Here is a 13,419-nt window from a genome sequence, read left to right on the forward strand (position 1 = left end):
ATCTCTATTTACAAAATCGTTTTACCTAGATAGTAAATACTTACTATTATATTATAATATGTATTATAATATCATAAATATATGCAATTCTAATATATATTAATAAATTACATATTTTATTCAACAATTGTTTTAGCTCAAAAAACTAATCAATAATTAAATCTAAAGAGTACTGATTATTCCTAACAAAACATAATAATTAATAAATAATCACAAACATTTTATAAAAAATTAATTTTGATATCCATCACCACTAATCTCAAATTTACATTAAAAAAAAAAATCTAACTTTTATTTTCTTCTTCGTATAACTGATCATCGAAAGTATTATAACTTTATTTTATGAAATAAACAATTTATTAATATGTTAAAATAAATAAAGTTAATACTAACTGAAAACTGGATTTTGATGAGCTTTTTAGACTAGTAACTGTAGATACGATACTGTTGTCAAAAAGACTCACACATCAACACACCAAAATTTAGTCTACATATTTCTTAATACATATACCATATAAATTATAATTTGATCAAATATAATTGATTATCTATTATTATTAACATTCATATAAAATATAAACATGTTTAAGAAATTAATATTATAATACATATATGAATTAAGATCTATGGAGATGCGTAAATAAAGTAAGTCATATTCAAATATTTTTAATTCCATGAAACTGACATATCATCAAATTATTCGTTCGTATATTTCAAATAATTCTGAAAAAAAGAAAACAGCATTTTTAATAAAAGTTTAATATATAAATAAAAATCCAAATTCTTTGATTTTCCATTTAATTAATTAAACACGTACCTATGTAAAAATTGTATTTCATTAATTCTGATATCGATGACAAATTACAATTAAATAAATTATTACAGTTTGAAGAGATCCATAAAATAAAAATGAAAGATAATATAAAAATATACACATTTAATTAGTAAGTAATTACGTAAATAGTTTCGTAAATAAATTTAGGTACTACTAATAGTTTCTAAATTAAAAAGAAATAAACTAACTATAAACATAGGTATACAATTTTTAAGTTGTATAAGTATTATATAATAACAACTTAATAATATTATGTATTTGCATTATAAATTAAAATATTTTTATATTCATTCTTATGTATTTAGTGACATATTATAATAGATAAGTATGGTTTTATTGGTTTTAAACACATGTAAATAATTCACATAATATATATACATACACTATTTTATGACTGTTGGTTATAGATAGACAAAACTTGTGCGTTTAAATTTTACTTAGATATTACCTATAAGTAGATATATACTGGAAAGATAGGTACAGTCAAGTTACATATCATACTAATAACGCAATACTCAATTCGAATAAAGAATTGACGATTAGTTGAACGTTACACGGAACGAATTTATTTCCAATTCAAGTAACATTGTAAAGCGCGCGATCGAAATTAATATATTTTTTACATTTCTGTCTCCGTTTTAAAAGTTAATGGTTGCAGAGCGTAAGCCGTTAAAACTGACTAGCACCAGTTTAAAAAAAAAATACCTCATTATTCGTCAATGGAATGATTTATTTGACTACCAATATCTTGCAGTTCGTACAACAAATTATTCGTATCTAATGATGCACATTTTTCATCAAAAATGATTAGTGTACTAAGTAAAAATCGATAATCGATACCGAATAACAATAAATACTCCCATTTTCTAATTGTATTATTTGTATTGAGTTGTTCAGATAATAGTGAATCAAAACAAAATAAAAAATCATATTTATTTATAAAAATATTTGACTTTACATAAATTGTGTATTTGGATCATAATAATAATTATCATACTAATAAGTACTTATTATTATTAAATTCAAAAATATTTGTTACAAAAAAAAAAAAAACAGTAAAAATCATACCTACTTCAAAAGTAATCGTTCAATAAGTTAAATATCAAAAATATGTATGTAAAAATAATTTAAATTGTTTTCTTTTTTTGTATCTGAATAAGAATATCTAAAAATATCTTAATTCTAAATAACTACAATAACACAGATTATTTTGATTATAAATCAATCACAAATTTCAATAACTTTATTAAAAACGTTTAATTAGTAATTTTATTATTTGTATCCCATTACATTTACTTAGTGAAATTTCGTTCCATTCAACACGTTATCAATATTCATATTGAATAGATAATTTCCTAAATGTTTTTTTTCTGATCTGACAATATATAGTTATATAGTAATGATATAGGTAACTGTGTAAGTAGGTCATTTCATTTTTAATCAACATAATAAAAATAGTAAACGATACCTTTGTTATATTATGTCTACAGACATAAAGTAAAAGATATAATTTATTTTAGTTTTCACTGATGAAAATATTTTAGTGTATTTTTTAAGAACACATTTTATCGCTAAAATGATTTCACTATTTTTATCTCGAGTAAGGGCGAGTTTTTTTTTACTGTCATGGCACTGTCATTCTATTTTTATTTTATTTTCTCTATCTAATAATATTATTTTTTTTTTGTCTGGGACTCTATCCGTCACGGATACTGAACTTTTTAATTAAATGGATTTTGCACTTAAAACACTACACGAAAAATACCATCGGTTCAGGAAGTTTTAACTACGTAGGTAGGTACCTACCTATAAGTAGGAGTTTCCAATAAGTACTAGTTTCGGTTATTCGGTCAAACGTCCTGAACAGAAATTTAGTATATTAGACGATCACCGTAATGTTATCATATATAATAATATTAACCTTTCGGAGGCTAAATCGAACGTTATTAATCGAATCGCGAATCGCACCGATATATGTATAATTATATACACATATGGATACGCAAACACGCAAGCTCAAGCCAACACACAATCCGTCGCGAACCATTATCCATGTTACACGTATATTGCAGAACCGCCACACATCCATCCATTTACGATAGGAGACGGTTACCACGAAGGTGGTCGCGTTGGATGGCAGTGTTTCATAACCAAGGGCGACGGGCCGCTGTCGATCGAGTGGCTGAAAAACAACCAGTCGCTGGACTTAGCGTCCTCGCCGTCGCTGTCGGTGACTTATCAGAACGAGTATAGCAGCTCGGTGCTCATCGAGAGCATACGGTTGGCGCACGAGGGAAATTACACTTGTCGGGCGACCAATCCCGTGGCAACGGTCGAGCACACGGTCACGCTGACTGTACTCGGTACTTAATTAAACCCACGCGCGAGCATACAAACGCGACACTTTACACGAGCACACTGCGTTGTTGTTGTTATTGTTGTGGTTGTTGTTATTGTTGCTGTTGATGTTTTTTATTGTTATTTTCGACGTTCACGTTGAAACGATAATCGTTGTTGTGACCGTAATACTGGCTTAGATTAGTGTTAGTTTATTATTATATTATGCTATAGGTGTGACTTTCAACTAATCACGTTGAATACAATTGTCTTTTTTTTATCTAATAAATATTAAGATTCAATGTGATTTGACAAAAAAATTACAATCACGTTTTTTATTTTATTTACTATTTCGTGGACATTTCTGATAACTCTGTTAACTCCAGTTATAGATAACTCTCGTTTCTCTGAAACGCAGTAGGTTTAAATTTCTAACAAAAAAGAAAGCAATTAATTTTATGAGATTCAATTTGTTTTTTTTTATTATTATTAATAATCTAATTTGGCTTTAAAAAACAAAACAAAATGATATGTTATTGTCAATTTGTAATCTAATACTTATTCATTATATTCGATGGTTTTGACAGGTTAAATAGTTAAATAATTTAATTTTTTAAACATTTGATAGCAAAGTTAGTATTAGCATAAGTAGTACAACTATATCTATTGTTTTAGTTAATCATATTTGAGTTTTAATAAAAAAATAATAAATATTACTATTCATGCACTACTCTATGTATTATTGTAATATTCGTATGAGTTATGAAGCGATAACAAGAGCCAATCTACCGTCACTACAACGATTATCTATTCTTCGTTCCACGACGACATCACCACAAAACATTTTGTTGCACAAACGCGCCCAAATTGCACACGCTGCGATTGCACATTATCACTGCAACCTTAACCATAACAAATATTATGTATAATATTTTTGACAACTGTAAATTATTATTTTTTATCACTGTTGTTTAGTCCTTCTACACTAAATTTACTTTACTCACAGCACCAGTCTACTTAAATACGCACAAGCACTAAATAATATTACAATATATATATTTATGTATTATTATGTTTTATAGCTTATATTTTATTATTATTACTATAATATTAATATCACGCGAGTACATAATGAAATTGGAGCACATTAATAACTATATACGTAATTGTATTGTATTATAACATATTATGTTATTAAGTATTATAAAGGGCACGTATGTGACCGGTTCTGGAGCGTCATATGCCTAATTTCCCAAAAATATTATCAGAAATTAGCTAGCCAAACACATGTCGATAATAGATACTTTTTGAACACGTCTCTGATACATCGTTGTTCAATCTAACTAATAGTATTATCTTACAAAAGTGTTAACGCTATGCCGCATAATACATTATGTAAATCAGTTACACAGTAACCCTCGTGGTTAAGGTATATGATCGATATTTATTAACAATGTCTACAATCTATATACATTAATAAAGCCACATCCGCTGACAATGACCACATTGTGTACTATAACCACTTAACCGGTCACAGCGTTTGTATACTCAATTGGAGCGCACACTATTTTACAATAATTATTATCATATTATATTATATTATATTATTATCGCACCAGTAGTGTTCTTACACACGAATAAACCTTACCTACACATACACACTACGCATGATTCGAGCGCACGTGCACATTTATAAAGTATATTCTCGGAGGTCCTTTCCAGAAAATCCAGATTTAGGAATATGAATACAATTTAAAATAACAATGATAGCTAAAGAGAAACAACCCATGATCTCTAGTAAGCTATAACGTTGTATTTTCCTTTACTAAATTATTTCTTTTAAAAAAAGGGTCAAAACATAATATATTCTCACTTTTAAGAATATAAATTGTTCAAATATTTATTGTTTCTATATATTGGGATGATGAAACCATGTTGTTCTAGGCTACTCACAAGTGCACGAGAGCACGTATCTGTGTGCGTGTATGTGTTTGGGTATGTAAGTGTGCACCACGAATTAAGATATACAATAAAATATAAATATACGAGTATACATTATATTAGTAAACGATAATGGCACAAATTAAATCCACATTTATTAAAATTAGGTACATTATGAGTTCAAAGGCCTCTCCGGTATTTGCCGTTTACAATGCGCGCCATTATTTGAGACCAAAGAACGACAGGCTATACATTTTATATGTCATGGCCCATGGATCGTTTTAATATTTAATTGATACGAGCACTTGTTGCACCTTGTTTGTTCTTCGTCCGTAGGCTCGAGCAGTTATCCAGACTCCAGTCTTGCAATATATACCTGAAAGTCAGAGTACCAGTCAACCCTAGCCGGAGCACGATAGAGTTTTATTTAACCCTTGTGTTATTACTCTCTGAATAACACAGCAAATTTGTTTGGCACGGTACAACCAACTTAAATGGGTGCTTTTAAGATCATGATATGTGAAATTGACAAAATTTAAATTAACACTGGTAGGTCCTCGCATAGCCCAAAAATTTTCAAAATATTTTTAAATACAATCGTGCATTGGAAGGGTTGGATAGTTTTATAATATTTCAGTACCCAATTAACTGTAGTCATTGTGCTTGAGTTCATGTTTTATTTAGGTATTTATGGTGAGCTACAGTAAAGCGTCTATATTATAATAATATGATATCTTAATTCGAGTGGCGTACACTTAAAATATTGTTCTATTATATTATAATAACCACGTGAGCACTATTTTTTTATTTTTTTTGTATTTATTATTTATTTATTCTCTGCACGGATCGTAATATCGTAACCGTTATTTTTACATACACGCATATTACACACATGTAATATTATATTATATACTATTGAGGACCATCGCTCCGGAGTAGCTCAACCCCCCCCCCCCCCCCCAAAAAAAAAAATCGAAGCATACCGATTATATTATACTTTCATATAGTCTGTTTTGGGATGCTGTAATAATTATGCGTATTTTATGAAATGCAATGGGTATATCGCAAAGTAGACCGATACACGATAACGTACTCTTTAAAAACACAATTATTATATTACGTGGATATGTGGGGTTTGAGCTTCTTTGGCGCTATGCACCTCCCGTACGATAACGTATCGTCCCCTCGTCTCATACAACTTATCATAATTATATTATTATAGTACGTAATAATATCATGTGTGTGATTTGTACGTGTTGTTGATAACGCGTATTTGCGTCTGTTCGCCCATTCTTCCCGCCGCCGTCGTTTCTGTTTTCTGTTTCCAGCGCCACCAGAAATCACTCCGTTTTATTTCTCCGAGCTGACCGAGGGCTCTAGGGTACAGGTGGCGTGCACGGTGCACCAGGGCGATCTGCCGCTGAACCTGACCTGGCTGAAGGACGGCGGCCCGGTGTACCGCGGTCCCGGTGCGGCCGCCGTCACGCCGTTCAACGCGTACTCAACCATACTGACCATGAACAACGTGTCCCGGTCCGACACGGGCGACTATACGTGCGTCGCCGCCAACCCGGTGCACAGCGCTACGTACACGGCACATCTGAACGTCAACGGTAGCCCCATACCACAACCCTCACACCCAAAAACGGGGATGAGAAAAAAAATAAAACAAAAATTTGAAATTTCCCGCCATCGGTTTCCGTTTTCGCAAACGAGCTGGGACGGTGGCCCGGAGATGCGTGATTTTCTTCTTCGTAGAGTAGTTTTGAGTTAAACTTGGGTATTAGACAAGAGTAACATAATAATATTGTACAATTAATAATTATTCATTACATAATGCCACGGGCATCTACCCGGGGCTTCAAGAACAATAATACTATTTAACGATAACGGCTACATATTTTACAATATAATAATACGCGCTTTCGTAGTGTACAAATAAAGAAAGGCAATAGATACAATTAAAAAATAGTTGCTAGGTAAATATACAAATGAACTGGAGAACATAATATAATGCTTAACTTCCACGTTTTCACGAATTCTCATCACAGCTGACATTTTCCAGTTGCAGTTTGCCTTCATTCAAGTTTACTTGATGATATTATATTCAAACTGTAATCGTTAAAAACAATATTTTAAGGCACATAATTATTGATATTTATAACGTTTTCGGCCGATCAATCCATAACGCGCAATGCACATTATATACGTAAACGTGGTTGATTCTGGATTATAACGATACTATTATAATAATATTATGTAATTACCATTGCAATTCACCACTGGTCGATTTTGGTTGAAGAGATAAAAGTACTTAGGTTCTAGTGCCTGTACGGTCAAATACGATTTACGTAGAATGGTTGTTACTCGTCAATGTTAAATTCTAACAGACATATTTTATAGTCATAGAAATGGTTCACTAAAACAATAACCACATTAAATTTAATGCAACTGATGAATTTATTATGTATTTTAATACAGTTGAAATTTATCAGTGGTTTTAATAATATGATCTCCAATTAAACGAAATAATCTGAAATATATAAAAACAAATAATCATAATACTATTATGACGATATTTAAAATCCAAATAATTTATTATCTTTTGATAGGAATTCTGTAGCAACATAAAATGTACAAAAATTAACTCAAGTATTATTATTAATTTATAGAATTATTTTTAAAAAAGTGACAATTCGATGTGCATAAAATCAAAACAATATCATTTAAAACAACCTTAATGTAAAAAGTACATTATTAAAGTATAGTTATTAATGCTTTAAAGAGAAATAATCGCATCTTTGGTCCACTGCATACTAGCTGACGAACTTAATTCAATTAATTGTCTACTTTTAACAGACTTTTACGTGTCATTTACAATAATAATATTTTCATTGTTTTACTATCTTTTTAGGCGAATCTTAAATTCGCATCACTTATTTTTATATTATTGCATGGTAATCGCACTTGGCACCGTACTCACAAACTGTTTGATAAATATCTGTGAAATACCATGTTCGAAAACTAACAGATTATTATTTATAGTACCTCCTGAATGGATAATTGAACCCAAAGACTTGAACGTTGTTCGAGATGATCAAGCAGAAGTCAACTGTTCTGCATCGGGACATCCAAAACCGACAATTAAGTGGAAAAAAGGATCTAGTAATAAATAATACACATAACCATTATAATTCGTTCTCATTTATGTACGAAAATAGTTAAAATACATTATATAATATTAGGTAAGGATTCGGACCAGTTTAGCGACGACGTAATGGACAACGTAACATCTGATGGCACTCTGATTATCAGTAAAGTAACAAAGAAACACGAAGGATACTATGCATGCGAAGCAAATAACGAAGTCGGTTCGCCTATTGTTTCCATAATTCGTCTAAACGTACAAGGTGAGTGCTTATTAATTAAATTAAATATGAAATCAATATCGTATTTATTATATGATATATAATACATACCTAACTACTATATAATTTAAAACTAGAATTGTAAAATCATAATTTTACAATTAAATACCTATGTATGACATGTCTTTGCCCGACATTACTCTAGTCATACAATTATTTTTAATATAATTTTTTATGTAATAATATAATTATTACCTTTGAGTAAGCAAAACATATCCAGTTAAATTTCATGATAGTGATATAAAGTTAAGGTGAATACAATTGAAAAGTGAAGACATAGTAAATAAAATCAATGTATACACTATACATTCTACATAGGTACTTAACATTACGCTGTTTTGTCTCAAGGGTATACAGAACCTTGCGTTGCATGTAGTCCCCAATGAGCTTAGAAAAATAAACTATATACTCATTAATTTCAAAAAAGTTAAACTTAATTTAATTAAAATTAACTCTAATAATATATATAATACCTATGTATATATAAAAAAAGAAAAATGAAAAATATATATTATCCCGATCACTGATAATTTAAATATAATAGAAGTAATAATAATTATAATAAAAAAACTTATCTCATACTTGACAAAATTTCATAAACTGTGAAATATTCTACCACCACGGTTTTTCAAAATAAAACAATGTAGGATACGTTTCCACGAAAATTAAGAATTTGAGTCAGACTTCCTAATACAAAATTTTAGTTTATTATAATTCAACACCTAAATTAAACGAAATCGAGAAAAAACGTAGGTACTTGAAAAAATACCGAGAAAATATATATTATTTTCTCGAGTAAAATAAAGATTCACTTGAATTACATAGTGTTGTAAATTGTATATTTTGTTTTTTGTAATGATTTGTACTATTCTACAAATGTAATAACTCGTATTCGTTTTCCAATGGTTTTATGTGTATAATGACGATATACTACTTGCCCACAGAATTTTACGTCGGAATCATAGTATCAAGATTATCATCGATTATTATTATTTATTTTCATAATCGGTCTATTAAATCTTATCGACGATATATTATTAAGTCTTACCTATTAAAAGAGTTTTCCCTTCGACGCACACTCAAACCACGATAGGTATACTCGGATAAGCGTAAATCGTTCAAGACAACTATCGCTTAGGACGACGACTTCTTAAACTTAAATACCTAATAATAATATACATCGCACAACAAAATCTTGGTAAACGACTCGATTCGTGCTGGTGACGGTCGGTCAACGTTTTTCACTAGGCGGCTGTCAGAGCAGCTATTGAAATGGAAAATAGAAATAACCGGAATAGTTATTACAGTATATCAGTGGATTCTGTCCGATATGTTAAGTCCCGACCGTTGGCGGCTGCAAAAGATACGCCGCGCGTGACAACATATTATGAAAATCTATTATAAGGTCGCCGCGAACGTACATAATATACACGCGCATAAATGTACAAGCGCGTGCACGTGACGGAGGTGTGTAAATATTTGTACGAAAAGATACTAGAATATTAAGGCTTCTGTTATGTATGTAATATGTATATGCACTCCGAGAGACCCTAGCTGCTGTCGGTTCGGGTTATTTACTCTTTTATTATGCGGTTTCCGACCTTTTTTTTCATTTATTTATATTTTGTATGTTTGTTTGTTTGCTTTACTTTTTTTTTTTACTCTGTCCAGACTTACCACACATTATACTTCCGAATACGAAATACATGTCTATAAACGGCGGCATGGCATCCATGGATTGCGAGGCGACCGGAGACCAACCGATACACATATCGTGGATCAAAGGCTCGGTTCAACTGAACTACAAGAGTTCTAATCTCAGGTAACTAATCCACTAGACTTAATACCAGGGCCGTATAACCGCTTAGGCTATATAGGCTAAAACCTAGGGTGACAAATTTCACCTATGTAAATTAGTTGGTAAATTTATTTTTGTCTATGGACGGCAAAAACCTTAATCCGGCCCTGCTTAATACAAAATACTATAATATAGTAAACGTTACTATTATCTGCGGATGAAAAATATACCATATCCCGACGCCGTATATATTGTGTAATGCATATTAATAATAATAATAATAATCATAATGTTTTATGTCAAGAAAAATATAAAAATATGCATAATAGAGTGTCCATAATAGAGGTAATTGACAATATAAGTAACAATAAAGAATTTTATACCCAATCTAGATTTTAATTGAATGTCGTTTTCACAATTACGTTATGAATGCGTTGCAATATACACGAACGAGATATTTTTAATAGGCTCAAGTGAATCCGATCAAAAAAATATTATAATATTATTGAAATGACGAATTCATTCCTTTTCAAGAAATGGTTAACTTTAAAATCTTCAAAACTTGAGCATAATAAAGTTTGACGTGTATTCTATCACATTTATTTATAAAACACTGTATTACTGTAAAAAAATTTAACCACGACCATTTATTGAATAATTTGTTGTAAACCTTTATTGTTATTTTAATGTGATAATATTTTTTTGATTTTTTTTTCAATTCATTAATTATTAATTACAAGCCAAAGCTTTAAAATATTATTATTTGGTTATTCAATATTATGAACAGTTATGAATTTCTATACAAATATACATCATATAATAAGTACAATTTAGTCTATGAAAAATTATTAACAGCACTAATTTATGAATTCGTTATATTCTATTAAATTAGATTAATATAATCTAGTCTTAGCTTTGATTTTTTTAAATATAAATTAAAATTTGTAAAAAATATTTATGTTGTGTATACTGTATAAAATTCAAATAACCGGATTCAGATTCAAAATGCGTCAATATATGTTTGTTTCTAAAATAAAATAAGTAATATATTATATTTTTAAATTCATTCTCAGGCGATTACAATTTATTTTTTTGCCATTTTATTAAATAAAAAATACGCATGTAGGTAGTTATTGTAAAAGTTGTAAGATTTATGTGGATTTAATAATTGTGTTATTTCTTTTAAACCATTTAAGTTTTAAAATTTAACTTAAGTCTTACATTTATTGTTTGTATAAATTTAGTGCACATAGAATATACAATATAATACAACTGAAAGAAAAACATACATATTTTAAACTTTTTAAAATTTAAATGTAAAATGATTACATAAAATAAGATCTAAACATTTTAAATCTTTATAATCATTTCCAAACAAACAATGACAATTTATATCTTAGATAATTTGTATCTTACGAACAAAACTAAGAAAAAACGATAAAATTTACATTATTAACATTAATCTTATACTATTTATGAACTAATTAAGGTTTGTAATAACTTTTAAAACTATGGGTTTCTGGTAAACAAAAAAAAAGAAATGGTAATTTGTAGGGAAACGAACAGACTTTCATGTCTGCCTAAAAAAATAAAACACAATTTAGGTTCTATACTTCAAATACACCCTCGTAGAAATAATGGTAATGCTTGAAAAAGTTAAGGTATTATGAACACGAATACATTTGTAGAAACAATATTATGTAGTTGCAAGGAAGGCTGCTGAGACAAAATAGAAAATATAATTTTTTTCGAAATCCAGTCACGTAGTTGAAATTTTCTCCGGCAACACGTTTTGTTTGTGACAGCATTATAAACCCAATGTATGGCTAGACTTAGAGATTTTTGAGAATAAACCAAATATTAATATTTATGAGTTTAAAATAATCTACAAAAAAATTAGCCTTGTAAATCTTACTCGTATAATGTTAGTTATAATGTCATTGAGCATTTTTTTTTTCATTCTTTTGAATAAGTAAATATTATTATTACTAATTCAATTTTTGGTTTATAACATCGCTATATTGTTTTAAATTAATAAAAACATATAATAATTCATTGAATAAGAATATTATATGAGTGTCTACGTTCAAATTGAATTATACTTCCAGTAATACACCAGAATTACTACATTTAGCACACAATTATAATATTATAATAAAATGATGATAAGCTACACACAAAAAAAAACAATGAAAATTATTTTTTAATTAACTATTTCATAATACAATAAGAAATATTAATATCTATTTGAAATCAGCTGGGCGATCATAAAAATTATCTTTTGATAATACATGATTTCCAAAAAGTCTAAAAATTGGAAATTTAATACAAGATTTTCCATAAGTGTTTTCGATGTTAATTTCATTTTTCCCAAAAAATATGAAAAACGGCATTGGACCAACGAAGAAAATTATTAGTTTTACTAGTCACACATATTTTCAGGCTATAAATCGTCGGTGGTGAAACTCACATTTCGCGAACACTTCACTGCACAACGGGCAGTAGTGAAGTGTTCATCATATAGTTCGTACGAATTACTGGCACATGAACCATCAAGTCGCGTGTCTCATTTGGTTCTAAATCAGATTACCTTTAAATGACTTATCTTACCTATGTTAAAAGTGAAAAATGTGAAAAATGTTGTGCAAAATGCTAAAATAAAATATTAAACTGTATTAAAAATTATGTTAAAATTATATTATATTATTATTAACTTGTGTTACTTAGTGCCTCACTTCGTAACTGTTTTTTTATTATTATTATTTAAAAATTCCAAAAAATAATAAGAATAACGATTCCAATAACCATTTTTGTTTTGTAGATTTCAAACTTTCTACTTTTTTTTCATTATACATCAAAACTATCGCAAGAAAAACAATAAAACACTTTTTAATATTGTCTTATGTTTGAATATGTACTACAGTTTTAATATTTCATTCCAGTGTGATTTATATTCTATGTTTATCATAACAATAAAATAACAGTTAAAGTTTAAAATAAATTAAAATATTAAATTAGTTTTAAACGGCATATTGCACTAAAGATAAATATTTTCGATGATTTAATATTTTCCATCTATT

At 29.0% G+C, this 13,419-nt stretch overlaps 1 protein-coding gene across 1 annotated transcript in view; it reads left to right on the forward strand.

Moving 5' to 3' along the window:
- The window catches only part of LOC114129343 (cell adhesion molecule Dscam2-like), a 264,488-nt gene that overhangs the window by 235,725 nt on the left and 15,344 nt on the right, over window positions 1–13,419 (forward strand). Inside the window, 4 exon segments of the mRNA XM_050205218.1 lie at window positions 2,908–3,198; window positions 8,159–8,278; window positions 8,359–8,523; window positions 10,213–10,363. Of these exon segments, the coding sequence (XP_050061175.1) occupies window positions 2,908–3,198; window positions 8,159–8,278; window positions 8,359–8,523; window positions 10,213–10,363 (727 nt within the window).

Source organism: Aphis gossypii, chromosome X (genome assembly GCF_020184175.1).
Source record: "Aphis gossypii isolate Hap1 chromosome X, ASM2018417v2, whole genome shotgun sequence".
In the NCBI taxonomy this organism is placed as follows: domain Eukaryota; kingdom Metazoa; phylum Arthropoda; class Insecta; order Hemiptera; family Aphididae; genus Aphis; species Aphis gossypii.